Here is a 27,773-nt window from a genome sequence, read left to right on the forward strand (position 1 = left end):
GGGGGGGGGGGGGGGGGGGGGGTTCTTTGACTCAGTTCAGTCTCGCATCACGAGAGAAATGAATGATGAATTTTCTTTCACCTCTCTCCTTAAGTAGGAGGAGGTAGAATCATGTGTGCAAGCTCCGCAACTAGACAGGGATTTAGGTGGAGGGGGGAGGGTTTCCTTGTACTATAGGTTCTTTCACCTCTTTGCTTCGAGCAGGAGGAGGAAGAATCATGTGTGAAAACTCCACAACCAGACAGGGATTTGGGTGGAAGGGCAAACTCCGCAACCAAACAGGGATTTGGGTGGAGGGGGAGGGCTGAGATCATTATTGGTGGTGGAGTATTTGAGGGCATCTTTGAGTCGGCGGGTTATTAAGAGGGGGAGGGGGGGTTCTTTGACTCAGTTTAGTCTCGCATCACGAGGGAAATGAATGATGAATTACTTAGGCCCATAGAGGAGGTTAGGGAGGCGGTGTTTGACATGTTTCCTGAAAAAGGGTATGAACCTGGGGTTTTTCCACGATGTGACCAAGTTTGTTTTGAGGTGCCTTGAGACGGGTTGTTTCCCAACATGATTGAATGATGTCAACGTGGTACCCAAGAATCCTGGAGATGGTTTATGACCTTAGGCCTATAGCCTTGTGCAACGTGGTATACATGATAATGGTTAAAATGGTGGGGAACATGATGAAGGGACTTCATAAGGTGGTTGCGTCAAATTCGCAAAGTGCTTTACTCCTAGGCAGGCTTATAACTGATAACATTCTAGTGGCTGCTGAGTTGGGGCACTGTCTGCGTAGGAAATGTACTACGGAGGTGGGGTGGGCTACGTTAAAGTTGGATATGGCTAAGGCGTATGATAAAATAGAGTGGAGCTTTCTAAGGAAGATGTTGGAGAAACTGGGGTTCACGGGGAGGTTGGTGGATCTGATTATGAATTATGTGACGACTGTCCATTACAATATCTTGGTTAATGGGAAAGAGGCTGGGACGGTGGTGCCTTCGCGGGGGTTGAGGCAAGGTGACTGTCAGTCGCCTTACTTGTTCATCATTTGTGCAGAGGGGTTGTCTATACTATTGCAATAGGCCCAGGTAAGGAGATATATTTACGGTTGTAGAGTAGCCCGAGGAACTCCCCAGTGTCTCACTTGTTCTTTGCAGATGACAACCTATTATTTTTCAAAGCGAAGGTTTAGGAAACTATGGAGGTTAATTAGGAGGTGTCTGAAGGTGTATGATGGTTTATCTGGTCAGTTGGTTAATTTTGATAAGTCTTGAATCTGCTTTAGTAAGAGCACGAGTGGGGAGTTGAGGGAGGAGGTAGTTGGATTTTTTGTGGTTGCCCTAGCGGATGATTATGGGAAATATCTGGGTCTTCCCTCGGTAGTGAGTAGGAATATGCAGGTGGTGTTTTCTTATATTGAAGAGAAGTTGGGGACTCATATTGGTGCTTGGAATATAAGATTTTTGTCTTGGGCTGAGAAAAAAATTTTGCTTTAAAGTGTGGCTCAGGCAATGACATTGTAAGCCATGAGTGTTTTCCTGCTTCCCAGGACTTTTTATGAGGAACTTGAGAGGATGATGAATACGTTTTGGTGGGAAAGTGGGGGTTCAGGAGGATGGGGGATTCATTGGTTGGCTTGGTTTGATACAAGATTTTAAGTTTAACTTCTCGTGAGAGTGGCCTATTAGTTTTTTTTTTTTTTTTAGTTAGAGTCGATAAGCTATTTGCAACCTAGACTATTTTACCCCTTTGTGGTCCTTTGCTAGCGACTATGATCATAAGGCGACATTTACCTATTGCATTCCCTTGGGTAGTGATTACAAATTTTCATCGTCACAAAAAAAAAAATCTATTTGCACAAATTAAATGTTAAATTCATGAAAAATTTATAAAGCAAAAAAAATACTAATTATTTTATTTGTAATGATATGAGAAATTTTACATTGTCACGTATTACAATTTACAATATTGTATACTTTTCAAAATTGTATCTTATAATTTACTAGATGTACATGGAAGGAAAATACAAATTGATTGAATAGTTGGCTAATCATAATGTTAAAAGTTCAATTCCAGTCGAAATTATCTATTATTCTTTTTTTTTTTTTTGTTTACCTCTTTGTAATTTTTTATTGTCTAGGGTTACAAGATGGATTTTACAGAGAGAATACATTCGGATAGCGATGGCAGAGTTTCCGAAAATAAAAAATGCAAACTTTGCAAAACATAAAATATATCTTAAAAAAAAATGAATTACACCATGACATTGCAAAATTTTATTTATTTTAAATAAAACTAAATATGTTTTTTTTTTTTTTTTTTTTTTTTTTTTTTTTGTAAACAATATGTTGTCTTTTCAGTATTGTAGTTGTTTTTAAAAAATTCATTCATAGCGGAAAAGTTTGATAGAAGGAGGGCGGATGGGAGAGACCGGTTCGGGGTTTGACCCATTAATTAAATGCGAGCATTAAAAAAATCTGATGAGTTCTTGTCCTCTTGTGGCCACATATATAATTAATCTTCACTGATGACACAAGATTACAGCAATAATACTACTAATAAATCATGTTTTTTATACATGAAAAATTTATTAATGTTAGTCGTGTCTGCATTAATTACAACCAAAATCTGAAATCTAATTTCAGTGGTGAGAGACCATAGTCCAGCTGTAAATCTTCAGTTAAACATAGTCTTCAGAGGCCCCTTTTAGAGAGAGAGAGAGTGATTGAAGAGTGAGGAGAAGAGCAGATGCCCTCTTTAGTTCCAACTCCCATCCACAATTCCTATTAGTTTCTTGTCTGCATTTGAAGATTTCGAGAGAAACAAAAAAAGGGTACTGCAAAAGGCCCCCCCTTTTTTTTCTCATATTTATATAATTTTTTTATTAAAATAAAATTGATTCTTTTTTCAGCTTTGGATCAGATTTGAAGACTGTAGCTCAAAAGGGGTTGGTTGATCTGAGCTCTTTTATGTGAAAGTTTTGCTGAGAAATGGACCAAACAATTGAGAGGTCTCCAAATGCGCACAGGGGGTTTAGAGTTCAAGCTCCACTGGTGAGATTTTTTACATGGTTATTCAAATTTCTTGTTCTTTCTCCTCTTAACTAATGGCTTTTTATAGATTTCTTGATGCGAATTTTCTACAAAGGTATTAACCTTTGCAAGAATTTCTTTGTGGTTGTTGGGCGTATGCTGTGTGTGTGGCTCTTGTTCGAATTTTATTTTATTCTTATTCCCGGTACTTTCCAGTTAAAGTTCTCTTTGTTGAATGTGAAACTTGTCAAGTCAAAATCCTCTCTGAAGAATAATGTGATAGCTTTTTAGAAACTTTCCCTAATTTTATATTTCATTTATGGAGTAGTTTTTATGTTTGTGATGGACTTAACAAACAAGTTACAGTTCTGATATTTCTAGACCTACCAAACATTCAAACATAATGAATTGAGAAGATTAGTATTGTTATGGGGTGTGTTTTCACTGAAGAAAGGATAATTAATGGTGGTGAAAACCCGATTTGACCTTGTTTCTGTGATCAATTGTCAATGTTGTGACAGGAGAATATGTGCTTGCCTTTTTCTCCATGTGTGTATAAGAGTGTGTTACTTTAGATGCACAAACTGACCAGAACATGTAGATATGATATTGAGTTGACTTTGATGTATTGACCTTGTGAGAGAGGTATACTTGCGGGATATATACTGATCCTACTCTTTCCTTTGTTGATGTTGGAATTGTGGTGTTTAAGGGGTCAGAATTAAGCTAACTTGCTTTTGCTTGAGCTCATATACTGTATACTCAGAGTGACTAGTTTCATGTCAATTTGTCATTTATGTTACTAGTGATGAGAAGTGTTATACAGGAAAGGATTGATTCTGTGCACAATTTTGTGGTTTTTGAGATCTCTTAATGCTCATCTTAAGTTCTTTTCTTTACCACTTACCTGACCAAAAAGAGGGGTTTTCCCCCTTTACTAGCTTCTAACTCTAAATTCTACCTCAGATTTTCTTTTATTTTAATTTCAATACTTTTCTCTTTCTTGATCATGGTTTTTTTTTCCTTCTATTTCTGGTAAACCTGGTTCTTTACTCAAATACTAGTCTTCATTTGCAGTCCCAAAATTTTACTCGATGTGGCTCTTTGAAGTTAATTTCAGTACTTATAAATGACAGTGCAAATTCTTTATAATATTTTGGGTTTATCTTTCTAGGAATTCTAGCCTTGCTTTTAGTTTATTCTCTACCTCCCATGTAGACAAAGATCTTCCTTCAAGCATCTTCCATGCCATTTCTGGCATTACAAAATGTTAGTTCTGATGACGTCATATAGATCTGGTCTTTGACCACTCTGTCCTTGGCATATAGAAACTTGAAAGGGTTGAAATTTTGTGTTGGTAAAATGTTAAATTTGGTCAAACATTGATTGTTGCCATTTTCATATTTATATGCATTTCTTCATGGAATGACATTCATATGCATTTCTTGCTCATGTGTAGCTGACTTTAAAACCCAATGAACATTATTGTCTAACTGTAAGTGTAGCCATGTAGGGGCAATTTGGAATGGTTTGATTGGGGAATCCCCTGATTTTAGTTGTAAATGTAATTCTTTGCAACCTTAACTTTAAAAGATGATATTTCATTCATTTAAATAATTCTAATAAATGTACCGTGATGATATATCACATTTTGAGCAACTACTTTAAAATGTGCTTGAAAGATGAAAGTGAATAATAGTCAGATTTATCCTGGTCTGCTAAAGGGTCCCTATACTCAGATCACCTGCAATAAAAACAGGGATGGGCCTCAACCTGATGCTTAAGATAGAAAGTAGTTAATAAGGAGTAACGGAGTATTGCCTAAGAATGGTAAGCACCTCATAAAAAGCGAGGGCAGTTCTAGAAACATGTGCTTCCATAACTGTTTTGCCTATCTAAATAATAATAATCTTTTTTTCTTTTTCTGTATAAAAAAAATGAAAAAAATAAGTTGTTCTCATGTGACTTTACTGAATGGTTGACCTTTGAGAGTCGTAGAAGGCCTTTGAATCCATTGCGACATATGTTATGTTTTAATTTATGTCTAGGATTGGTTAAAAATGTCCCAAGGGTTTGGGCAGTGAAGCTGGTATTCTGGTAAGAGCATATGTGCTGGGATTACTTCGATCTGTGAGGCTCTAAAGACTTATGTGGTGGCCTAGACTTTCCATGAATGTTATATTGTGGTCGAACATCACTTTACTTTTCATCCCGAAATCCCGATGCACTTGGCATTCTTCACTCCCTCCCGCCACAGGATACCACTATAAGTGGATTTCAGTTTGATCCTTGAGATTTGTGATTGAAAACCAAACAAAAGCACAATTTAAGAGTATCACCAACCTATCATAGTTGTGCCTATTTAAAAATACTGATTTAGTGATATCAATATGATAAAATTCCTAGTGTTAAAATTTATACTTAAAACATTATTATTTAAAGGCAAAAATCAGAACCAGCAGTTGTACCTTCCTTTCCTTCAATTACAGATCTATCTTTTTGTGTCTATCAATGTTCAACATTACACTACTATTCTCAGCTGTTTATGAAATTTTCTCATAGAGGCATAAAATCTTTTAGATCCCCTTATACTAATGCAAAATCTAATAATGCATTCATTTTAATTTTAACTATAAGGTTGTATGACTCTGATAAAACAATTTCTTATTGGGACACTCTGTTCAACATCATATTCCAGATCAAGCATTTCAGTCTAATGCTGATTTTTGTGTTTCTTGAGCAAAATGTTATATATTATCAGTTTTCCTTAGAAATAGCTTCCTTAAGGTTTTGTTTTTTGTTTTTTGTTTGTTTTTTGCAATAATCTGGTTCCTGAACTCAATCCCCTCTCAAGGTCATATAAAAAAAGAGAGGCATATATGTAATACATTCACACACACAAACATATATTATAACACACATAGTTAATGCTTATCATGTTATCTTGGATCATGTGCAGGTTGATTCAGTATCATGTTATTGCAAGGTTGATTCAGGCTTGAAAACAGTTGCTGGTGCGAGAAAATTTGTACCTGGTTCAAAACTCTGTATTCAGCCAGATATCAATCCTCGTGCACACAAGAGCAAAAGCTCTCGCAGGGAGAGGTCAAGAGTGCAACCGCCTCTTCTTCCTGGCCTTCCAGATGATCTTGCGATTGCTTGTTTGATACGTGTTCCTCGTGTTGAACATAACAAGCTCCGTCTAGTATGCAAAAGGTGGTATCGGCTTCTAGCTGGGAACTTCTTTTATTCTCTGAGGAAAAGTCTTGGTATGGCAGAAGAGTGGGTATATGTCACAAAAAGAGATCGCGATGGGCGGATTTCATGGCATGCATTTGATCCAACCTACCAGATGTGGCAACCTCTTCCTCCTGTTCCCGGTGAGTATAGTGATGCCCTCGGATTTGGCTGCGCTGTCCTTAGCGGTTGCCATCTGTATTTGTTTGGAGGAAAAGACCCAATTAAGGGGTCCATGAGACGGGTCATCTTTTATAGTGCTAGAACAAATAAATGGCACAGGGCACCAGACATGCTGCGTAAACGACACTTTTTCGGGTCTTGTGTGATTAATAATTGTCTTTATGTCGCTGGTGGCGAATGCGAAGGAATACAAAGAACTCTTCGTTCTGCAGAGGTCTATGACCCCAATAGGAACCGGTGGAGCTTCATTGCTGATATGAGCACAGCCATGGTGCCCTTCATTGGTGTTATTTATGACGGGAAGTGGTTTCTGAAAGGCTTGGGATCCCACCGAGAGGTCTTAAGTGAAGCTTATAACTCGGAGACAAATACATGGTCTCCAGTCAATGATGGGATGGTTGCTGGTTGGCGCAACCCGAGTATCTCTATGAATGGTAGACTGTATGCCTTGGATTGCCGTGATGGTTGTAAGCTTAGAGTGTACGATGAGTCCACGAATTCTTGGAACAGATTTATTGATAGCAAGCTTCATCTCGGGAACTCTCGGGCATTAGAAGCTGCTGCCCTTGTTCCCCTTAACGGCAAACTGTGTATAATTCGGAACAACATGAGCATAAGTTTGGTTGACATTTCGAGCCCCAATAAGCAAGTGGAAGATAACCCTCACCTTTGGGAGAATATTGCTGGAAAAGGCCACTTCAGAAACCTATTCACCAATTTGTGGTCGAGCATTGCAGGACGAAGTGGATTGAAGAGTCACATCGTGCACTGTCAGGTGCTCCAAGCATGAGACTGTCTATCTCGTAATCATCTTTTGCTTTTCCCTCACTCTAGGCCAAATACTACTCTCCGTTAAAATGCCGTTTAGCCCATCAATATTGGTCTTTACCGTTCTTCCAAACCAAATACTCAAACCATTCTTTTTCCCCTAAATCCCGTTCTACCTGTCAACATTCCGCAGCAGAAGCAGACTTAAAGGGCTTATAAGATGGCTACAATTGGCAACTAGGATATTGCCTCGTGTAGGGTCAGAATTCGAGGCGGTGTTTCTTCCTTTAGAGGTTCGTTCTGCATGCTGATCACAGTGGTAAGTTCGTAATCTGATGATTTTGGCATGCTGAAATATTGCACATTCATGAAGCGAAAACAGATAACATAACTTTTCAATTTTGTCAGATTCATGAATAGGAAGATCGAGATCGAATAGCTTTGCATTTGTATATCCTCTTCGATCCATAGTTTTGTAGCAGTAGCATGTAATCTCTCTTGGGTCCTTTTGTGAATATCTGTCTCTCTTTAGTCATAAAGTTCCATTTTTAGTTGAATTCTCAGCTTTGTATGAGTACTTATGAACCCCTTTTTCTTGCTTCAGCAGTTGTTTTGTGTATAAAATGTGATTGATCTATAATTTTGCAGTGAATATGGTTTGCAGAAGTAGATTTATATAATTACAGATATTTTTGTAAAATAAACGCAGGATGTAATTACATGCTCAATGTAATGCATATGATATGATTATCATAATGTCTAGGTAATATTGTTTTATTAAATTATTATATACTTTTTGTGGCCTTTATCCTTGGAAGAGATAGGAAAAGATATATCATTTACATGATTGTTTGTTTAAAACTATTTAAAGCATCCCAATAGGATTTTTATTCATTTTTGTCAGATTTTAAAGCTTGGTGACGGGGAGAAAAAATAGTAGAGAGAAGGGGAGAGGGTGTTTTGACCATCGTTATACGTGGGCCATGGTTAAAAAATGGTGTTATATTTAACAAATTTTATATTTATAATGTGCTCAGAATAAAATGAAACTATAGTGTATTTAAAATAAAACTGAATAACATATTTCACATATGCTCGAACTCACTCCCATGATCCATCCATGTGGGAGTGTAAACCAAGACACCAGGTGTTACTAGACCACACGGTCTTTGAAACTATAGTGTATTTGAAATGAAATCGAATAACATGTCAATGAAACTGTATTTGAATTAAAATGACACTTTAGTTGTGCTTAAATGAAACTACAGTATATATAAAATGAAATTGAATAATATATATCACATATTGAATGTAGATTGTCAAATGAAACTGTACTTATATCAAAATGATACTTTAGTTTTGTTGTGATGAAACTACAGTGTATATAAAATTTAGTCTTACATAAAATTAATTCAATTAATATTGTTTTTGAGATTCTTTGAAATGTAAATATAATATTATAATTGTAAATATAGACAATGTTTTTTTTTTTTCCATTATAAGTCATTGGCGTAAAAGGCAAAAAAATATTGCATTAAATTGATAACTATTATAGTCATTAACGTAAAAAGAAAAAAATATTGTATTAAATTGATAATAAGAGAATTGATTAATTTTCATAAAGATAAATGGGTAAATTTAAAAAATAAATGTAAGTGGTACAATGAATAAAACACAAAATATAATTTATCAATGCAATCTATACTATCAACACAAACATATTTCTCGAATTAAGACTTAACAAAATTGTCTTTTATTATATTTTTTATGCTCGATATATTTAGTAGATATCTTAATTTCTAAATCCTAATTTCCTAATTCCTAAATGAGCAAATTTTTATTTTTTGCCCCCGATTATTATGATATTGCACAATGTAGTTTTTAGTCTTTTAAATTTTATTTCATTATACCATTAATTTTCATTCTCTTATCACAATTAGTCTTCTATTTAAATTCCATCATTAATAAAAAGCAGTAACACGTAATTTCATCATTCAGTTATAAGAATTTACATAAGAGGGAGAAAAATTACATATTAAAGAAGACACTTGAATGATGAAATTATATATTCACCATTTTTATCAAACAACTGAATAACAAAAATTTAAATGAAGGACTAATTATGGCAATAAGACAATTTTCTGTAAGACCATTGACAAATCTGTGAGACGGGTCGGGTTGAAGATGCAAATATAATATTAATCAGGAATAAATTATTTGATATTTATAAAGGAGTGTGTAATATTTTTGAAAAAAATAAATATTTTTACATATATTGATTTAAAAGTATTACGTAGTATTTTTTTTTCTCAAACGTATTATAATTTCTCTTAACAAATATTTTATTTATGATTAGTATTATATGTTATATTCACCCCATCCGTTTCGCATCCATAATTCAGTTTCACTAGAGAATCAGTCAAAAATATAATTAGACAAAATTAAAGGAAATAAGATTAAATTTGACTCTCACAATATTAACTTGATTAATAAAGTTAAAATTTGCTCATTCCTAAATCTTCGAAGGACCTCAACCCGCTAAGACTAAACGCGTAAGCACTAGCAGACAACTGAGAAGCTCACAAAATCCTACTCCGTATTCTGAAATTGCTCTATGCGATTGAGCGATTCAGGCCTCACTTCTCGCCTCGCCATTACCGCCGGCCGCCATTTTGCAGCGACAAGCAGCCCAGCCAATTGCCGTCCGTCCGCCAGAGATCTGCCTCGCCAGTCGCCGTCCGCCAGAATTTACAGAAAGCCTGAAAGGTAATGAATAGTTGATGTTAGATTTTAATCGGAAAGTTATGAATAAATAGATTAAATTTTTCTTGATTATTCGTATCTAGTTGATTATAGTTGATGGAAGATTTTGATCGGAAAGTTATGCATTAATAGATTAAATTTTGCTTTTTTATTCAGATAGAGTTCAAATCTCTGTCTTAACTTAAACCCTAAAATCGTACTGAGAAATCCCATAAATTTCAGCGGGGCCGGTAACCCCAAAATCTCTGAATTCCAGCATGCCCGACGCCGTTTCTATGGCAAACAATTCCTTGCCCGGAAACACCGTCTCTCCTTCGCCAATTTTAATCGACGGGTGTGAGGAAGACGCGGTTTTGGCTCGATCCAAATTCTTGCATCGGATGGAGGTTTTGCGGCGGCGCAGTCGTCGGGTCAAGCAGCTGACCCGAATATACCGGGATCACTACTGGGCTTTGATGGAGGAGGTGAAGCTCAAGTACAGAGAGTACTATTGGGAGTATGGGAAAAGCCCTTTCCTGGAAGACAATGAAGAGAATAACATAGCCATCACAGGGACAGGGGAGAACCCCAATCCCAATCCCAACCTCAACTCCAACAATCCTATCAGTAATAAGTGTGGGATAATTACTTGCAAGTCGAAGGCCATGGCTTTGACGAGGTTCTGTCATGCGCATATCCTATCAGACCCCAACCAGAAGCTCTACAAGGCTTGCAATTATGTGAAGAAAACTACTGCAACAGGGCCGATGTTCTGTGGGAATCCTGTCTTGAGATCCATTGTTCCTTCTCTCTGCCATACCCATTTAGAGATGGTAGACAAATATGCGACGAGGGCCTTCAAGAAGGCCGGGCTGAATATATCTTCAACCACTAAGTTTGCTCCGAAGTTGCAGGTCATACTTGTGGAGTATGTCAACCGAATTCAGAACAAGAGGAGAGCATTGAAGGCTGCTTTAGAGAACTCGGAAACAAAGGAGGATAATTGCTCTTGATGGCTGGCCTGTCTTACTTTCATGGATTTGACTGTATATTTCTCAACAAATTTGCAAATAGGTGACCTGTGCATTGGATTTTTCTTTAATATTTTCTGCTCAATTCATTTGCAAATAGATAGACTTGTGCATTGGGGTTTTCTGCTCAATTCATTTGATATGATTGAACGGTTTAATCATGTTACTAAAAGGATTCTTTATTAATGTCCTATTTTGTCACATTCATGAATAGGAAGGGATCAGAATGCAGTAGCAATGTAGCATGTAATGTCTCCATATTTTTAAAAAATTGGAGAATTGGATAATGGAAAGCAGAAAATATGTTTACTAGTACAATTTTTCATGTTTAAAAACTGTTTTCTAAATGTAAAGCTGAAGGCTATTGGTTCATTTTTAATAAGATCATTATAAATATAGTATGTAATAACATTGTTAATGTGTAATGCATATAATATGAATATTATAATGTTTTTGTAATATATTTTTAATATTAATCTGATTTATATATTTTAGAACTATTTGCATCCCTATAGCATGTAGTAAACAAGATTTACCTCAGATTTATGTGATTACAGATATTTTGCAAAATAAATATATGATGATCATAATGAATATATGTAATATTTTATTAAATTATTATATATTTTAGGTGGCCTTTATCATGGGAAGGGATGGAAAGGATACATCTATCTACATAGTTGTTGATTTAGAAGTATGTAAGCAGTTACAAAATGCACAAAAATTTACACTTCACTGGTTTGTAGTTAAGAAGATTTACTTGAAATATGTTCATGCTTGTTTTATGTGTTTGTGGATCATGTCAAGGGAATGAAGAGTGGTTGTAAAATGTTAAAGCCATGTTTTTTTTTTTTTTTGTTTTTTTTTTTGGGAAAGGAGCCATGTTCTTGTTTTTGTAACTAGGAATAGTTGAAATTGGTCGGTGTTGAAAAAGAAAATAAAGAAAATGTTATTGTCTAATGGAGATATGGGATGAGACTATGAGAGACAAAGAGAGTAGTAGAGTACCAACTTAAAATTATTGTGTTTAATTGGGATATTGGAAAAAATAATTTAAAATAGCAATGGAAAAATTGAGAGAATTAGGTATTATTGATTGTGGTTGTGTTGGGTTGTGCAAAAATATAATATGGAATTATGGATGATACATCTTAATTTCCTAGCAAAAGCTTGTTTTAGCATAGCAATTATTTCACTTCTCTCGGATGTAGTTTACAAGATTTATTTGAAATTTATTTAGGAATTTTGACTTGAACTACTTGAGTTTAAAAGCATTAAGCGTCTATGCTATGCAATTCACAACTCAAATGGGTACATTTTGACCCGACAAATTATACCAGGTTCACTAATCTCCTTTGCCACCATCCCTTTCATAGGTCTCCACACTGTAGAGAGAGTTTCCTTCAGGTAGTTAAACTTAACACTCTTCTCGGTGATAAGGGTTCCGACCAGCATGAAAGACTCAATCTCCCTCCAAAAAGAAGATTGATGCAGTAGTTTTAGTGGTGGTGGAAAAGTGTAAACGGAGATATGATCCCTGAGTGTCGTGTTCTCAAAGGATGGCAAATTGGAGTCAAGTCAAGTGTGTGGCATTGAAAAGGTTAATTGTCAAGAGTTACAAGAATCAATTGGGAACAAAAGAGTCATGACACAAGAGTTCAACAATGGTGACACAAAATGTAGCAATTAACTAAAACGAGGAGATGTATGCATGGCAGCAAATTTGAGGTTGTAAACTGTGTTTCTAACCTAACCTCCTAATTGCATATGTTTCAATGTCTGCTATCTATCTTTCCATATACCCAACAGCAACCCTGCCAGAACTAAAGTCATGTCTAAGGAACCTATCATAAAAACATTACCAACAAAGAAGTTTGTGTATAGTGTTACATATTAAACAACCAGCCATGCCATAAGGTGACAAGAAATAAAGAATCATTAACAAAGAGGTTTGTTTCTACTATTGAATTGGAAAGAAAGAAGCAAGAAAAATAAGTCACTGCTAAGTATACATAGCCATATGTTTAGTACAGTAATGATAGTGCCGTTGGCCACCACTGGTCAACAAGGTGAAAGGCATCCGCCCAACAAAGCATCGCCATATCTATTGGGTAGAGTCGCTCTATTATTCCGCTTTTCATGTTGATAGAGACTACTCCAGTACGTAAGCGTAAATAAATAACATCTCCATTTTCAGGATGGAAACTTATTACTAACAAATAACACAATTCACACTGCACACTTCCTAGTAACCCATTATGGATAAGATTTTTAAGGCGAACCTTGTAAACCAAATTCCACAGCCCAGAATCGTAGTCCTCCAGTTCCCATACATCCAGTACGGGATCTGGATTTACTGCATTCTCACTTAAAACTCCCGTCACACGAAGACAGCCTAGGCTTACTTCAAAGCAATTATATTTGAAAATATCGAAGGTACGTAGTTGAGTTGGAAGATGAATGATACGAGAGAATCTTTCCGGGGTGTTAAGTGGATCATACACCACGATACAATCACCGTTTAACCAATGAAGCATCCCTCTATAGGCAACAAGAGAAATGCCCCCTATATGCTGCTCCAAGGTGAGAGGCGATGAAACAACCAAAGTCCTCCATTGCCAGTTCTCCGAAGAAAAGACTTGGGCTTTAAACCGAGAACGAGGTGTATATGCATAATTACCAGAACAAAGCCTCACCACCATGAACTTATGATGATGAGAAGTATCCACTGGGGGCGGAACACATAGAAAGCCAGTGGAGACATACACGTCCTCGTAGGCAACTGGAGGGAGAGCAATCCATTGTCTGGTGAGCAGATTGGAGATATAATAATCGACTTTGTAGGTGTTGGTGTTGTTGAGATTAATGCAAGAGAATAAGATTAAGTCATCAAAGGAGCCTTCGAATCGAAGTGTTTGAAGGTCTTTAGGGGAACATGGGAGATAACTTAAACGGAATGCACTCTCTCCGTACACCTTTCCTAATAAGGAATTAGAAGAGTTGGAGTTGGAGATGATTTGGAAGTGAGAATACTGGCATTGGTTGCAGCCGTCAGAGATACAGCTGACGTCACAAGAATATGCAAATCGGAAAACAAGGCTGCTTGATTCTGTATGTTGGTGGCGTAGGTGACGGAAGCGGGCAATAAAGTAAGGAGAAGAGATGAGAGAATTCCAGCGCTTGCAAACCGCTTGGAATCGAACGGCTGTTGTTGTGGGTAGTCTTACAAGTATCTCGCCTACCAATTCATCACACAATTTGTCGAATAAGTTGGATTCATCCCAGCGTAATGCTAATTTACTCTGCCGACACGGAATTAGAGCCATTTTGCGGCTACTACATCTGGATGAGAACAACAAATTTAAGGATATTAATTCTGAAAGAATGAATTGTTATTGAATATTTGAAGGATTATTTATAGGGATATAAATAGTTCTAATAAGATGAGGAATAATATAATGAATATTCACAATAATACAAAGAGAAGGATTTAGTGTGACTAGGAGATAGAGTCTTTATTAATTAACATTATTTTGTTATAACACCTAGAAATTTTATAAACATTATTTTGTTATAAAAAAAATATTTTTGTTAATATTATTTTGAAACTCCTACCTTCAAAATTTATTATGTTACTATTAAAATTATTTTGTGTGACCCAAAAATATTTTGAGAATTATTTAAGAGTGTTATATTATCCTAATGTCCTAATGTATGAACGTATACCGGTACACTGTCATATATTAAAATATAATTGGTAAGTAATTTCACAATTGTTGTAATAATTTCACTCTAAACTTCACCTATAAATATCCTAGCTATTTAACATTCTCATCACCCAAAATTTATTCAAATCTCCTCTCTTATAGTAGTTCTCCTTTCTTGCAAGAAGAGAAACTCTCTATAGTTTCCTCTCTTCATTAATCATCATTGTAGTTTGATCTTATCCTTTTTCATCATCAGAGCAAGAACTAGCATATGAGAGCCAACATTCTAGGTAAATGTACGCATGTCCAACTCCAATAACAACATTAAAATAAATAAAAACAAAAAAAAAACACCCATTTTTTCTTCCGCCATTGTCGTGTGCTACAGTTCACAAATTGGATATTCAAACTTTTCGTAGCCCCTTTTGCTCCAGAATAGTTTCTTTTATTTTTTTGGAGTCCTACTACCTTAAATAGAACTCTAAAACCTAACTACGCAAACTTACAACTTGGTGTCCCAGCACCCCATTAATCCTCCGGCTAGTCATGCTGTTGATCCTAAGTCTTCAATGCCTCGGATTATATTGTTCGTCGATTTAGGACTCCAGAGCTAGGGATTTTACTCTTCTCCGTCGAACTCCTTCGTCGATTTAGCAAGGGATATACGTAATAAGAGGGAGAATTGGGATTTTAAATATGAAATATCCACTTTGCCCTTGCTAAATCGAGCTCCTCACCGGCAATTAGACGGAATACGACCGGAAGGGTTTAGTTGACGTATCACATTTTATTTTAGGGGTCAAATCGATGATTACGGAATTAAGGGACAATATTGACAGTTCGCGAATAATTGAGGGACCAAATAGGTGATTTACCCTTATTATATTGTACATTTTAATATATTTTTATTTTTTAAATTTTTTATTTAAATTCATAATAACAAATTTTTTTTTCGTGCATCGCACAGGTAAAACACTAGTTTACTAATATATGCTATAAGAAATATAGTGATTTTAATTTGATAACAGTTAAGAATTACACTTCCACCGAATTCCGCATATCCGCCGTTGGACCAACTAACTGATTTGATAGAGTCGTTCAGTAGGGTTGGCTTTGGGCAAGCGTAAACTGGGACCTTACCTAGAGCGCATGCTTGATGGGACCCATTCCACCCCATAGGCAAATTATATTGTGGACTAAGGTTAAAAATGTTCTTTTTTTAATATATATGAATTTTATATTAGTTGTTTACTTATAAGTATGTGTTACTAAAAATAAACTTTTTTAGTTGGCATGCCGTTCCAACGGTCAGCACACTAAGTGGTAGGGGACTGGTCAAATGATTTGATCCATTCATATGGGTCGGGTTTGATTTGACCCATTCACATGGGTAGGGATCAAACCCCCAACCTCATGTTTAAGGGACACGGTGCTGAACCACCACACCAACCATGTTGGTTAGCTATAAGCCTTATAATTGTTTCTTCAAAAGTCTAAAAGGTTGAGACTTGTAAGTATACCTTTATATCATTAGTATTATTATTATTATTAACAAATAAAAAACATAGACAACTGTGTTTTAATTTTGTGGTGTCACTTCCCATCATCTCATATTCGTCTAATCAACGTTACAAAAATTTCAACATTCACCTGAAATCATCAATGTGATGACAAGCTTATTTTTTTATACTTGAGAAAATTTTACAAAATGACGAATTTGTCCTCTAATAGTTTAGCAAATCAAAATATATTTTTAATATTAATGAGTAATGGATGGAATGAACCACTTTCAACATAAATTAAAGGAAAAAAGTTGTATAGAGCAATAATTTATGGACTGAGTCTACAAATGCATAATAGAGGATTAAAACCACCATTTTCCCTTAACGTTATATAAGGTCTATATTATCGGATAAGCAGGATTAATATATGCATGGTTCATTAATCCTATGTGGTCAACACATTATAAATTCAACTCTCTCTTTAATTATTTCCTAATTATTAGCAACTGGTTTAGTATTTTTCGTTTACTGTAGTTGTTGTCGTTAGCAATATTTCTTTATCGTTTTAATGACCAAGAAAATAGGATCATTATTTCTTTATCGTTTTAATGTCGTTAGCAATATTTGGGAGAAGAAGCAATATATATTTCACAGTCGTTTTCTGCAATTGCATATATATATGCATGGTTCTTTGCTTCGATCTGTTTAGCTCTCCTCCGATAGTGCTATATATAATCTATATTTAGTGAAGAAGCTTGAAATCTGTGTAGATTGATCTTTAAGCTTTCGTTTTATTTTTGTTTTTGGTTCTTCCTCCGCCATAAATGACAAAAGGTTTCACTAGTGTTGATCGTAGATTTCCAGTGAGCCCAGTGGTTATCGTCGACAAGCGATCTTCGCCGTCGCCGGAATCCGGCACTACTACATCAGGACCCTTCATCCCTTTCTTGAACAGATTCCGCAAAAGGTTTGCTTGCTTGCATGTTACTTTCTGTTGAATTATATAATCTAACATTTGCTAAGCACTTTGTGCTCAGATGGTATGTAGTGACTCTTCTATAGCTCATGAGATTCAGTCTTAGTGGGGGCGAGATTGACTCTTTGTGCTTAAATAGGTCGAGAAAATATAGATGAACAGATATTACAATGTAATAGAGTCAGTAGAATTTAAAAAAAAATAAAATTATCTGACATTTCATGTTAATTTTCTTTATTCGTGTATATATATATAGTTAGTTTATTGTGATCATGTTTAACTGGTTCTGAATTAATTGTGCAGAGTGTACTTAAAATGGCCGCGGTGGACTCAAGTACTCATGTTGTTGCAGAGGGTGCACCTCAGGTCTGATCTGATCAAACCATTTCTACCTACTTTCCAACTCTTGTTTAGTTTTATATCTTGCCCAAAGTCGAAATTCCTCGCCCCAAAGACCCTATAGTCTATAGAACTGTGGATGGGTAAATTAGAATGATTTTTCTGTCTACCTAATTTTTATGGGAATTTCTATGGTGTTGATTGGCACTGTGCCTATTTACACCATAAGAATTTCCATTTTTCATTATTTCCTAATCTCTCTTTGTTTCCATGGATACAGGACACTTCCATCTGCTAGCTTGTTGCAAATTGGGATGCAAAGACAGTCCCATGCACAACTATCTAGCTTGAATTGTTTCATCACTTTTGTCTTGAAAAGTTAATCATATATGCTTTAATAGTAATCTAGTTTATGCATATTTTATTTTTGAAATTCTATACTGTTGAATTATATTGTTTCCTCAATTAGTTTACAAGTGACAAGTTACATAATTATATATATAATTATATTGTCTCACCGATCTGATCTCACTAATATTGTATTCTGTTTTATTGGGTTGGAGCAGCTGGATGAGGGAACACAACGACAAAGTGGACATACTGAAGGACTAAACTCTGCAAACAATCAACTTATTAACATTAATGGGGGCAACCAACCAACAAGAAGCATTTCCAGTTTTCTTAAACGCTTCAGAAAAAAGAAGACAGGTGGTTGGAATTCAGCAATTTTCTTGCTAGGTACACCTTTAAATAAAGAAAATATATATGAGTTTATAAGGTTATGGGTCAGAGAAATATATTGAATTTAATCTTTTGGTATAAATTGATCCACGTGCAAGTTGAGTGCGGCTTGGGTGAATTTGGTTAATTAATTGTATCAAAAATTTTGATGGGACAGTAAACCAAGGAATTGCAACACTAGCGTTCTTCGGCGTGGGCGTGAACCTGGTTGTGTTCTTGACCAGAGTGTTGGGTCAGAGAAATGCAACTGCGGCCAACAATGTGAGCAAATGGACCGGAACGGTTTACTTGTGCTCTCTATTGGGTGCCTTCTTCAGTGACTCTTACTGGGGTCGTTATTTAACGTGTGCCATTTTCCAATTGATTCTCATTGTGGTAAATCATCCTAACCAACCAACCTCTCATGGAATTCAATAATATTCTCTCTATCTCATTTTATCTGTTCTACTTACTATTTTTAAATTTAATTTTTTTTTTTGTATTTAATTGTACTTTTAATTTTTAAATTTAATTTTTTTTTGTATTTAATTGTACTTTTAGCGTTCTCGAGACACTTAGCTTTCTAAGTTGAATCCGAAATCCCACTTATTTTACACAATTCTTCTGGTCATGCCTTTTCCTCCAGATTTCGAAGTGAGAGTCTTTTTGCTCAGATTGAAAACGTGAGAGTCTTTTTGCTCAGATTGAAAACGTGAGAGTCTTTTTGCTCAGATTGAAAACGGGTTCCAAGCCTTGACTAGCCATAGTATACTTCTAAGTATTCTATTAGACGGTCGTGAAGCCTCTAGTCCACAATGGGGCCTTCCAATTAAATAGTATTCTACATTACAGTGTAGTTTCTAACTATATAAATTTTGTATATTAATATTAAACTTAATATTATAAAAGATTAAATTAAAAATAATTTAATTAATCTGACCAAGACACATAAAATGGGACTGAGAGAGTATTATATATTAACGAACGCTTTGGATTTGTGAATCTGCAGGGGCTGTTGATGTTATCCTTGGCGTCTTCAACTCTGTTGATTAAGCCTGTGGGGTGCGGTGATCGCTTAGAGAATTGCACGCCGCCGCCCACTTCCGGGAAGGCCATATTTTACGTAGCCATTTATCTGGTGGCGCTTGGCTACGGCGGGCACCAGTCCACGGTTGCTACGCTGGGGGCCGACCAATTCGACGAATCAGACCCTAAAGAAATGGCTTCCAGAACGGCTTTCTTTAGCTGCTTCTACTTCGCACTCAATTTTGGATCGCTGTTCTCTAACACCATCTTGGTTTACTTTGAGGATAGTGGGAGTTGGACTATGGGGTTTTGGGCTTCTACCGGCTCTGCAGTTATGGCGTTACTCCTCTTCTTTTTGGGTTCCCCGGGCTATACTTATGTTCAGCCCTTTGGTAACCCTTTCACCCGCATTTCTCAAGTGTTTGTAGCTGCTTACCGGAAACTCCATGTTAAACTCCCCGAAGGACAGGAGTTGTACGAGGTTGCAACCAGCTCTCAATCCTCCATTAGAGGAAGTCGGAAGATCCTGCACACTGATAACCTCAAGTTAGTCATTGTTTATTGTTGTTATATTTCACTTTTAATTAGTGAGTACCTATAATAGCACGTCACTACTAATCCTTTAACTAACTTTGACAACTAACTCCAATCAATTTCTGGTGACAAATACTGGTGACCGAATGGTCATCGGTCACGTTTGGAGAAGGAGACAACTAGTTGGTCTACCTTTTTTTTCACTGAAGAAGGCGACCAACTTGGTCCAAACGCGACCGGCAACCCGATGACCGTTCGGTTTACCAATCACCATTGTTTGTCCAAGAAATTGATTGGAGGTTCGCTGGAGTTAGTCAAGGATCACTGGAACCCTAGTAACCTGCAATTACAGGTTACTAATCGGTTTTTAGACTCTAAAATAACATATTTGTGGGTGTAATGGTAACTTTTGAAAGTTTAATGGACTAAATAATTTTTTTGAATAAAGTTCGGATCTTTTTCCCATTAAATCTGGTTTTCATCTAAATTGGTGGGTGTGGCAGGTGTTTGGACAAGGCGGCGACAGTGACACAGAATGACAGATTTGAATCGCCGAATCCATGGAGGCTGTGCACGGTGACGCAAGTGGAAGAAACCAAATGCATACTGAGAATGCTTCCCATATGGGCGTGCACCATAATGTACTCCGTCATCTTCACTCAAATGTCGTCGCTGTTCGTGGAGCAAGGCGAAGTGATGGACACCCATCTGGGCGGCAGGGGATTCCGCATCCCAGCCGCCAGCATGTCCGCCTTCGACATTTGCAGCGTCCTAATCTGCACCATCCTCTACCGCTTCGTCGTCATCCCTGTCTCCTCAACCTGCAGCAACAACCCCAAGGGCATCACCGAGCTCCAGCGCATGGGGATCGGGCTAATCATCGGAATGCTAGCCATGGTGGCCGCGGGCGTGACGGAGATCCAACGGCTGAGGAGGGTGTCCCCGGGGGAATCAATGAGCCGTCTCAGCATCTTCTGGCAGGTTGTTATAATTTAATATTAAGTTAGGGTCACTCAACTGGCCGGCTATAATGCAGCACAGAAACCAAATCACACTAAAAGATTGATGATTAGCTAGTTTAACCATAGCCTTATAAACTCATATTTGCTCTTTTATTTTATTGGATTCTTAACACAGGTGCCGCAGTACGCGCTGGTGGGAGCGTCGGAGGTGTTCATGTACATCGGGCAGTTGGAGTTTTTCAACGGCCAAGCCCCGGACGGGATCAAGAGCTTCGGCAGCTCGCTTTGCATGGCGTCCATGTCTCTTGGGAATTACTTGAGCAGCATGTTGGTGAAAGCGGTGATGGCCATCACAGTACGAGGCGGCGAGATGCCCGGATGGATCCCGGAGAACTTGAACACCGGACACATGGACAGGTTTTACTTCCTCATCGCCGGGATGGCCGCCGTGGATTTCGTGTTGTTTGTGCTGTGTGCAAAATGGTATAAATTAATCAAGCTTGAAGAAAACGTAGAAGAGCAGTTAGAAGAAGAACATGATAATCTTGATCGTATAGTTTGAATCATCCATCTTTTTCACTGTTTATTTAGTGCTTTCATACCAATTCAAATGGTAACATGTTCGAAAATTTGGTGTTGGAAAACTTTGATAATATCATACCATAAAATGGAAAATGAGGGAATATAATAAACATTTGAAAACTGACATCTTCGGAATTTGTAATCAATTTCAAATCTTTAATATATTGAACCGTATAACCAAAAAAAAAAAACCGAGATGCAAAAGGCATTAAATAATACAGATGAATTACTTCATCATCTTTTCCCAGTCTCTGATCAACTCCCTTCACTTAATGGCCTTTTTATACCTAACAACTTTGAGGATTTAGATAAAGTTTTAATCCCAATAACTAATCGGATGAAATATATATACAAGACATTAATATTCAATGCATACTCTGTAGCAACACTGCCTCTCGCCGAAAAGGAAATGGGAAATCAAAGGATTTTCCTATGAATACTTGGCACTTGGCAGTGAGCAAATGATATGATATAATGCATGAGCTTCTTGCATGCACTATATAATTGAACAGATGTTATAAAAGTAATTATTTCACATTAGCCTCGCGACATTAAAATAAATATCAAATCTAAGTATTTAAACAAAATGATAATGATAATGGGGTGGTAACCTCGATGGAGGAATGAGGGAGTTGACCAAGAGGAGAACCATCATCAAAATCTATGGGGAGGTCGGAGATGTCAATGGAGTCAAGAAGTCGAAATATGGTGCATAAATATACAATAGGAGCGTTGGACATGGGAAGAGAGGGTAGGGCGAGATGGACACGGTAAGGCCGAAGTAAAAGAAAAAAAATGGAGATAAGGCTACCCGGGCTTGAATATGGGCTTGGCGTGGGACTCGAGCGGGTGGCTTTGTGCGTGGGAAGGAGCTCGGGACCTTGATTGGAAACTCGGGGAGAAGAGAGAGCTTGGAGGATGGAGGAACTATGATGGCCGAATTAGACTTGATTGGAAACTCCAGGATATCCTTATTGGAGCGATTTCACCATACCAACATTGCAATTTTGAAATCCATTCTACTGAACCACTATTATTGTTTGAAGACATGCTCGTGCAATAGCGTATGTGTCCTCTTTGCAGCAGTACGAGCAATGGCTATGGCGTACGTCAATGGCAGATGAAGGATGAAATTAGGGGTAAAATGAGTAGGTCAATTCGAAAGAAAATGAAATTGGGGGTAAAATGCGTAGGAGGACATTGAGGGGATCTAACCGGAATGTTACATTGACTATAGTTGAAAGAATTGAGGAACCCAATTTCATAAAATTGACAATGAGGAACTACATGGCATATTTGAGAACAATCGGGGAAACTAAAAGTACTGTTTTCCTTTCAAATAATTAGGTTTTTTTTTGGTAAATTTACAGGGTCTTTCTCTGCGTTCTTTGTTCTTTTAAGGGTCGGTCCGGCGTTCGCTCCGGCAGGCACAGGAGCTGGCCAAGGGGAATTCGTCACTTGTGAGAATTGAACCCGGGTTCTCCCGAAATTCCTCCCCACAAAGACAACTCACTTGCCACTTAAACTACCTCATTGGGTTAAAGATTGTTAATTTGCGGTTTATTTGTTTTTTTTTTTTTTTCTTTTTCTAACTTTTAATGATTTCAGCTCATAAGATTGAAATTACTTTACACCCCTTTGACCTTTTTATTTTTGACTTTATTTTGGTGATGTTTGAAATAATATGATTCTTTACAAGTATTATCCACCTGTTAAAAAATTAATGCCCATCAAAGCCGGTTCGATCCTAATATCTTATGACCACCAATTTGAAATGGTAATAGAGTGTCACAACACTACATAGTAGTTGAATGGGAAAGTGTATCAATTTTTAAAATTATTATTTATGTGCAATTGGGATATTGGAGAAAAACCAATTTAAAATAATAATACTCAGGGTGCGTTTGGTTCGTACATGGGAATCGGAATCGGAATGGGTATCAAATACTTGGTAATGGTAATGGGTTTTGGTGAAAGTATTTAACATGTTTGGTAGTTGGGTGGAATGGGAATGATTATTAATAGTTGGGGAAGAAATGATGAAGGGAGATGAAACCCTTATTTAATAAGGGTATGGGTTTTGCCATTAATGGGGTATTCCAAACCCATAGTAGCATCCACAAAACCTATCAACCAAACACTAGCAATCACTTTGATACCCATACCTTATGCCTAAACCCCCCAACCAAACACACCCTCAGATTCAGAAAAAAATTAGGTAATATTATTATATTATTATATATTGTAATTGTAATTATCAAATATTTGGTGGTGTAAGATCAAAAGCACTGAAACACAGCGTTATATGCGCGGGATCTCTACTTCTGTTTTACTGTGATATATATAAACTCAACTTTCATCTCCTCATAACTTTCTCATACTCTCTTCCTCACTTATCTTCACATTTATCAACAATGGAAGGCGAAGCCACGGAGACTCAGGCCCAATGCACCGGCCCCAAAACCATGAGCACTTCCACCTCCTTCCGGCTACGGAGCCCGAGCCTGAACTCCCTCCGCCTCCGCCGCATCTTCGACATGTTCGACCGCAACAACGACGGGATGATCACCGTGGACGAGCTGAACCAGCCGCTGAACCTCCTGGGCCTGGAGACCGACCTCTCCGAGCTGGACTCCATGATCCGCTCCTACATCAAGGACGGCAACGTCGGCCTCACCTTCGAGGACTTCGAGGCCCTCCACCGCTCCCTCGACAACGTGTTCTTCGGCCCCGACGAGGGCGGCGACGGCGGCGAGGAGGCGATCTCCAAGGCGCAGGAGGAGGCGGAGATGAGGGAGGCTTTCAGGGTGTTTGATGAGGATGGGAATGGGTTCATATCCGCGAGGGAGCTGCAGACGGTGCTTACCAAGCTGGGATTGCTGGAGTCCGGCGGGAATGAGATCGATAGAGTGGAGCAGATGATTGCGTCGTACGATCAGAACCGCGATGGGCTCGTGGATTTCAACGAGTTCAAGGATATGATGCGCTGTGTCATCCGCAAGAATTGATTGGTTTGTTAGACCAACTCAATCAGGATAAAAAATATCATTAATTATACATAGGATTATATACACTATATATTGTTTTTTAATTAAAAAAAAAATTTCGTAGAAATTTTGGATTTATATATTTGAATTATTTATTTCTTTATACTGAGGGTGTAAAACTTGAAATTATATTAATTAATATTAAAATTATTATGAGTTGAAGTTTTATGGGTTTGTTCTTTGATCAAATATATATAAATTCTGCATGGTTTCTTTATTTTGGGATAAGGTGGGAAACCTACCACCACAATTTGAAGGTAGGCATTGGCAAAATCTGCTTTCTGACCAACCTAATTTGTGTATAATTGACCGGGAGTTGACTGGGGATTCGAACTCGTGACCATTCTGAGGTGGTGAATTCTACATGGTTCTGAGGTGGTGAATTCTACATGGTTTCTTTTGGGATGACCTAAAACTACAATTTGAGGGTGTGGGGTAAACCACGCTTTGTGACCCTAACCAACAAAGGACTACAAGGAGGTAGATCAATATAGGTTGCCATAACTGACCGTTGTATAAGTTTGTATCCTTAGCTAGCTTGGCTAGGTTACCCTCATTCTGCATGGTTTCTTCCCTCAAAAGGTTGACCCCCACACTCCAATCTGACAAACTATGAGAGAAGGTAAATCATGATAATTTATAGTTGCATGTGTGCGGAGGATAGGATAACTTTGATTCCAAAAACAAATCTCTGCATCATCTCTTTCTTCTCCTTCTTTTATGTCTCTCGTTTCCCACAAACCATTTTATTCATTTTATTCTCTTTCAGGTAGCGAAGACTAATGGACAATGAGATAACTAAGTTATATATATAGGATCGTGTTAGGATCGCGTTTAGGTGCGTATTGGCCGTCTAGGAGAGAAATGCGGATGAATCACATCGCGTCACGTGTCCGGAATGTAGTTGCACCTAACGTTATAACTAGGTGCACGTAATGTTATAACTAGATGCACCCAAGTGGATAAATGTTAACAAGGTAAATTACTTGTATTTGTAAGTGAAAATAAGTGCACATGTGCAAGTAAAATGTATTATAAGTGCAAGTAAATTGTACCCATCAATACTAAATGCACCTAATGTTATAACTAGGTGCACCTAGGTTGCACCCAGGTGCATAAATGTTAACAAAATAAATTACTTGCACAAGTGCAAGTAAAATGTATTGCAAATGCAATTAAATGCACAAGTGCAAGTAAAATGTATTGCAAATGCAATTAAATGTATTATAGATGCAAGTGAATTGTACACTAGCATCAATACTAGGTGCATCTAATGTTATAACTAGGTGCACCTAGGTTGCACCCAGGTGCATTAATATTAACAAGTAAAAGTATTTGCGAAAATAGGTGCATGAATATTAACAAGGTAAATTACTTACACTTATAAGTGAAACTAGGTGCACTTGTAAGTGAAACTAAGTGCACTTGTAAGTGAAACTATGTGCACCAAAGTTCCAGTTATTTACGAAAATGCCACCGCGTCATTTTTTTAAAATTGCATCTGATTCGTTGATCTGGACACGTGAACGGCTGTGAAGTGTTCTCATTTCTTACTTGGGCGGCAGTTCGCATGGGAGTGCATCCCAACTTTAGGCCGAGATCACGAAGAAGTTTCCCTTGGAAACTTGAGAAGATTTCAATTCAACAACGACTTAAAGTGGTGAAAACATTTTGGGGAATGGCGGATTTGGTTTATCCCTACATGTCCAATGGAAGCGTTGCCTCGCGCCTCTTAGGTAGTAAAAAATTGACTATGCATTCCTTTTTCCTCGTGAATATCCATTTTTGGGGCGTTGTTGATCACAGGCAGGAGAGCTATAGAATTTGAATATACAGCAAGTCATATAATGATGGTTAATGAATACGTTGCAGTTTTAGTTAAAGAGTTATTTGTTGCAGTTTTAGTTGTTTCTTCCGTGTTGCAACTCAATCATTTCCTTCACTACATAATACGTATCTTCGCATTTAATTTATTTTCTTGGGTTGTACTTGTATTGTATTGTATTGTAGCAGAAAGTATTTATTAAAAAATTAATATAAATTTTTATACTTTTCGCGAGACTCTGTACTGGTGTCGCGGAAAACCTAGACTTCTAAACCTATACATGTACAAGTATAACGGAAACATTTTTATAGGTGTGGCGGATGTGCTTTTTTGTACTACTACATAAGTGTAACACTAATTGAGGTTCACGGAATTTATTTTGGACTAAATTAATTAATTTATTAATATCAAATCTCGAGTTTGTTTCATGAACTTTGCCAAAAATATACTGCAAAGAAAAAGGTTACAATTGAGAAAAAAAAAAGGTTACAAAAGGTTACTCAATAGTCTGCACCAACTCTAGTAATGTTGTTCAAAATTCATGCTCAAATCAACAAGATTTACCTGAAGTTATCCATGTTGTTTTATGTGCTTATGGATCATGCCAAGAGTATGAAGAATGGTTGTTAACGTTATGCCATATTCTTTTTTTCCATGACTATTTATGGTTGAAATTGAGATAAAATTATATTTAAATATGTTTAATGGGATATGAAAAGAATGTACCTTTCAATGAGATACTGGATGAAACCAACTTTAAAATATTTGTTATCAGGGAGATAAGGTATGTAAGTCTTATTTAATAATTTAATTTTAGTTATTTAATAACTAACAGTTTGAAATTCTTATTTAAAAAAAAAAACAGTTTGAAATTCTTCAACCCTTTATTGTTATTCGCCTAATCTGAGAGGTAACACATACTCACCCTACTTTTGTTTTTGTTTTCAAGATTTTTGAACAATTACTTCACACCGAGGATATTAGCAGACCATCATAGGCAGTAGACCTCATCCAGCAAAGCATAGCAGGGCATGAAATAGCACTGTTCATTCCTTGGGTTGTTACGGACTAGGTACTGATATTTTAGATAAAAAATAATTCTGTTACTAGGCATATTCTAGTATAAATATGGATGAGATTGTCCATTTTCTCTGCTTTTGTTCCCAGTCCATTATAAATTTAAATTTTTGTACATATGTATATATATATATATATATATAGCTAAATAATATATTTTCCACTCTTTCAAAAATAATAATAGGATACAAATATACGTATAAGAAAAATTGTATTAACTGCTTATTTGAAGACTTGATGATCTTCCTCTCTCCCCGAGAATAGCTCCCCAAAGATGAAGAAAAGGCAGAAGTCGGTAGCGGTCAGCGCGGTGGCCACAGCTGTCGCAGCTACTTACCTGAGAGCCCTAACTGACAACAGCATGCAGCATCTTCTTTGACAACTTGGTAAATCTCATCCCACCCAAATTCATGCTCAAATCAACAACATTTACCTGAAGTTATCCATGTTCTTTTGTGTGCTTATGGATCATGCCAAGAGTATGAACTATGA

The 27,773-nt window shown here is 36.9% G+C and overlaps 6 protein-coding genes across 8 annotated transcripts; 5 read left to right on the forward strand and 1 right to left on the reverse strand.

Moving 5' to 3' along the window:
- The first annotated feature begins 599 nt into the window (after positions 1-599).
- LOC116003964 (secreted RxLR effector protein 78-like) lies at positions 600-1,073 on the forward strand. Its single transcript, XM_031243908.1, has one exon. It carries the CDS (start codon positions 600-602, stop codon positions 1,071-1,073), a length of 474 nt encoding a protein of 157 aa, XP_031099768.1.
- Positions 1,074-2,644: 1,571 nt separating this feature from the next.
- LOC116005299 (F-box/kelch-repeat protein At1g55270) lies at positions 2,645-7,863 on the forward strand. Of its 3 annotated transcripts, XR_004094943.1 has the most exons (4): positions 2,645-2,824; positions 2,903-3,044; positions 5,983-7,530; positions 7,620-7,863. XR_004094943.1 is itself a non-coding variant. In XM_031245566.1 (3 exons), the coding sequence occupies exons 2-3, from the start codon at positions 2,982-2,984 to the stop codon at positions 7,231-7,233; spliced, it is 1,314 nt and encodes a 437-aa protein (XP_031101426.1). In that variant the 5' UTR covers positions 2,645-2,824; positions 2,903-2,981; the 3' UTR covers positions 7,234-7,863. The 3 variants fall into 3 exon arrangements, 2 of the variants coding, with proteins under 2 accessions (XP_031101426.1, XP_031101428.1); XM_031245566.1 differs by having other exon boundaries at positions 5,983-7,863; XM_031245568.1 differs by having other exon boundaries at positions 2,914-3,044; positions 5,983-7,863.
- Positions 7,864-9,733: 1,870 nt separating this feature from the next.
- On the forward strand, positions 9,734-11,302 carry LOC116003739 (INO80 complex subunit D-like). The gene is made up of 2 exons (XM_031243653.1): positions 9,734-9,977; positions 10,197-11,302. Exon 2 carries the CDS (start codon positions 10,232-10,234, stop codon positions 10,964-10,966), a length of 735 nt encoding a protein of 244 aa, XP_031099513.1. The 5' UTR covers positions 9,734-9,977; positions 10,197-10,231; the 3' UTR covers positions 10,967-11,302.
- Positions 11,303-13,008: 1,706 nt separating this feature from the next.
- LOC116003966 (putative F-box/kelch-repeat protein At1g15680) lies at positions 13,009-14,310 on the reverse strand. Its single transcript, XM_031243909.1, has one exon. The coding sequence runs from the start codon at positions 14,308-14,310 to the stop codon at positions 13,009-13,011; it is 1,302 nt and encodes a 433-aa protein (XP_031099769.1).
- Positions 14,311-17,017: 2,707 nt separating this feature from the next.
- LOC116003967 (protein NRT1/ PTR FAMILY 7.1-like) lies at positions 17,018-21,312 on the forward strand. Its single transcript, XM_031243910.1, has 7 exons — positions 17,018-17,176; positions 17,473-17,535; positions 18,075-18,246; positions 18,407-18,624; positions 19,238-19,800; positions 20,292-20,769; positions 20,926-21,312. Exons 1-7 carry the CDS (start codon positions 17,018-17,020, stop codon positions 21,310-21,312), a joined length of 2,040 nt encoding a protein of 679 aa, XP_031099770.1.
- Positions 21,313-23,728: 2,416 nt separating this feature from the next.
- Positions 23,729-24,398, forward strand: LOC116003553 (calcium-binding protein CML42-like). The gene has a single exon (XM_031243448.1). The coding sequence runs from the start codon at positions 23,747-23,749 to the stop codon at positions 24,338-24,340; it is 594 nt and encodes a 197-aa protein (XP_031099308.1). The 5' UTR covers positions 23,729-23,746; the 3' UTR covers positions 24,341-24,398.
- Positions 24,399-27,773: the final 3,375 nt, after the last annotated feature.

This window comes from Ipomoea triloba, chromosome 14, assembly GCF_003576645.1.
Source record: "Ipomoea triloba cultivar NCNSP0323 chromosome 14, ASM357664v1".
Lineage (NCBI taxonomy): Eukaryota > Viridiplantae > Streptophyta > Magnoliopsida > Solanales > Convolvulaceae > Ipomoea > Ipomoea triloba.

Coding starts and splice junctions, on each gene's coding strand:
- LOC116003964 (XM_031243908.1), top strand. CDS start 600: ATGGTTTATGACCTTAGGCCTATAGCCTTGTGCAACGTGGTATACATG.
- LOC116005299 (XM_031245566.1), top strand. CDS start 2,982: ATGGACCAAACAATTGAGAGGTCTCCAAATGCGCACAGGGGGTTTAGA. Junction 3,045..5,982: donor TTAGAGTTCAAGCTCCACTG/GTGAGATTTTTT, acceptor GATCATGTGCAG/GTTGATTCAGTATCATGTTA.
- LOC116003739 (XM_031243653.1), top strand. CDS start 10,232: ATGCCCGACGCCGTTTCTATGGCAAACAATTCCTTGCCCGGAAACACC.
- LOC116003966 (XM_031243909.1), bottom strand. CDS start 14,310: ATGGCTCTAATTCCGTGTCGGCAGAGTAAATTAGCATTACGCTGGGAT.
- LOC116003967 (XM_031243910.1), top strand. CDS start 17,018: ATGACAAAAGGTTTCACTAGTGTTGATCGTAGATTTCCAGTGAGCCCA. Junction 19,801..20,291: donor CTGCACACTGATAACCTCAA/GTTAGTCATTGT, acceptor TGGGTGTGGCAG/GTGTTTGGACAAGGCGGCGA. Junction 20,770..20,925: donor GTCTCAGCATCTTCTGGCAG/GTTGTTATAATT, acceptor TTCTTAACACAG/GTGCCGCAGTACGCGCTGGT.
- LOC116003553 (XM_031243448.1), top strand. CDS start 23,747: ATGGAAGGCGAAGCCACGGAGACTCAGGCCCAATGCACCGGCCCCAAA.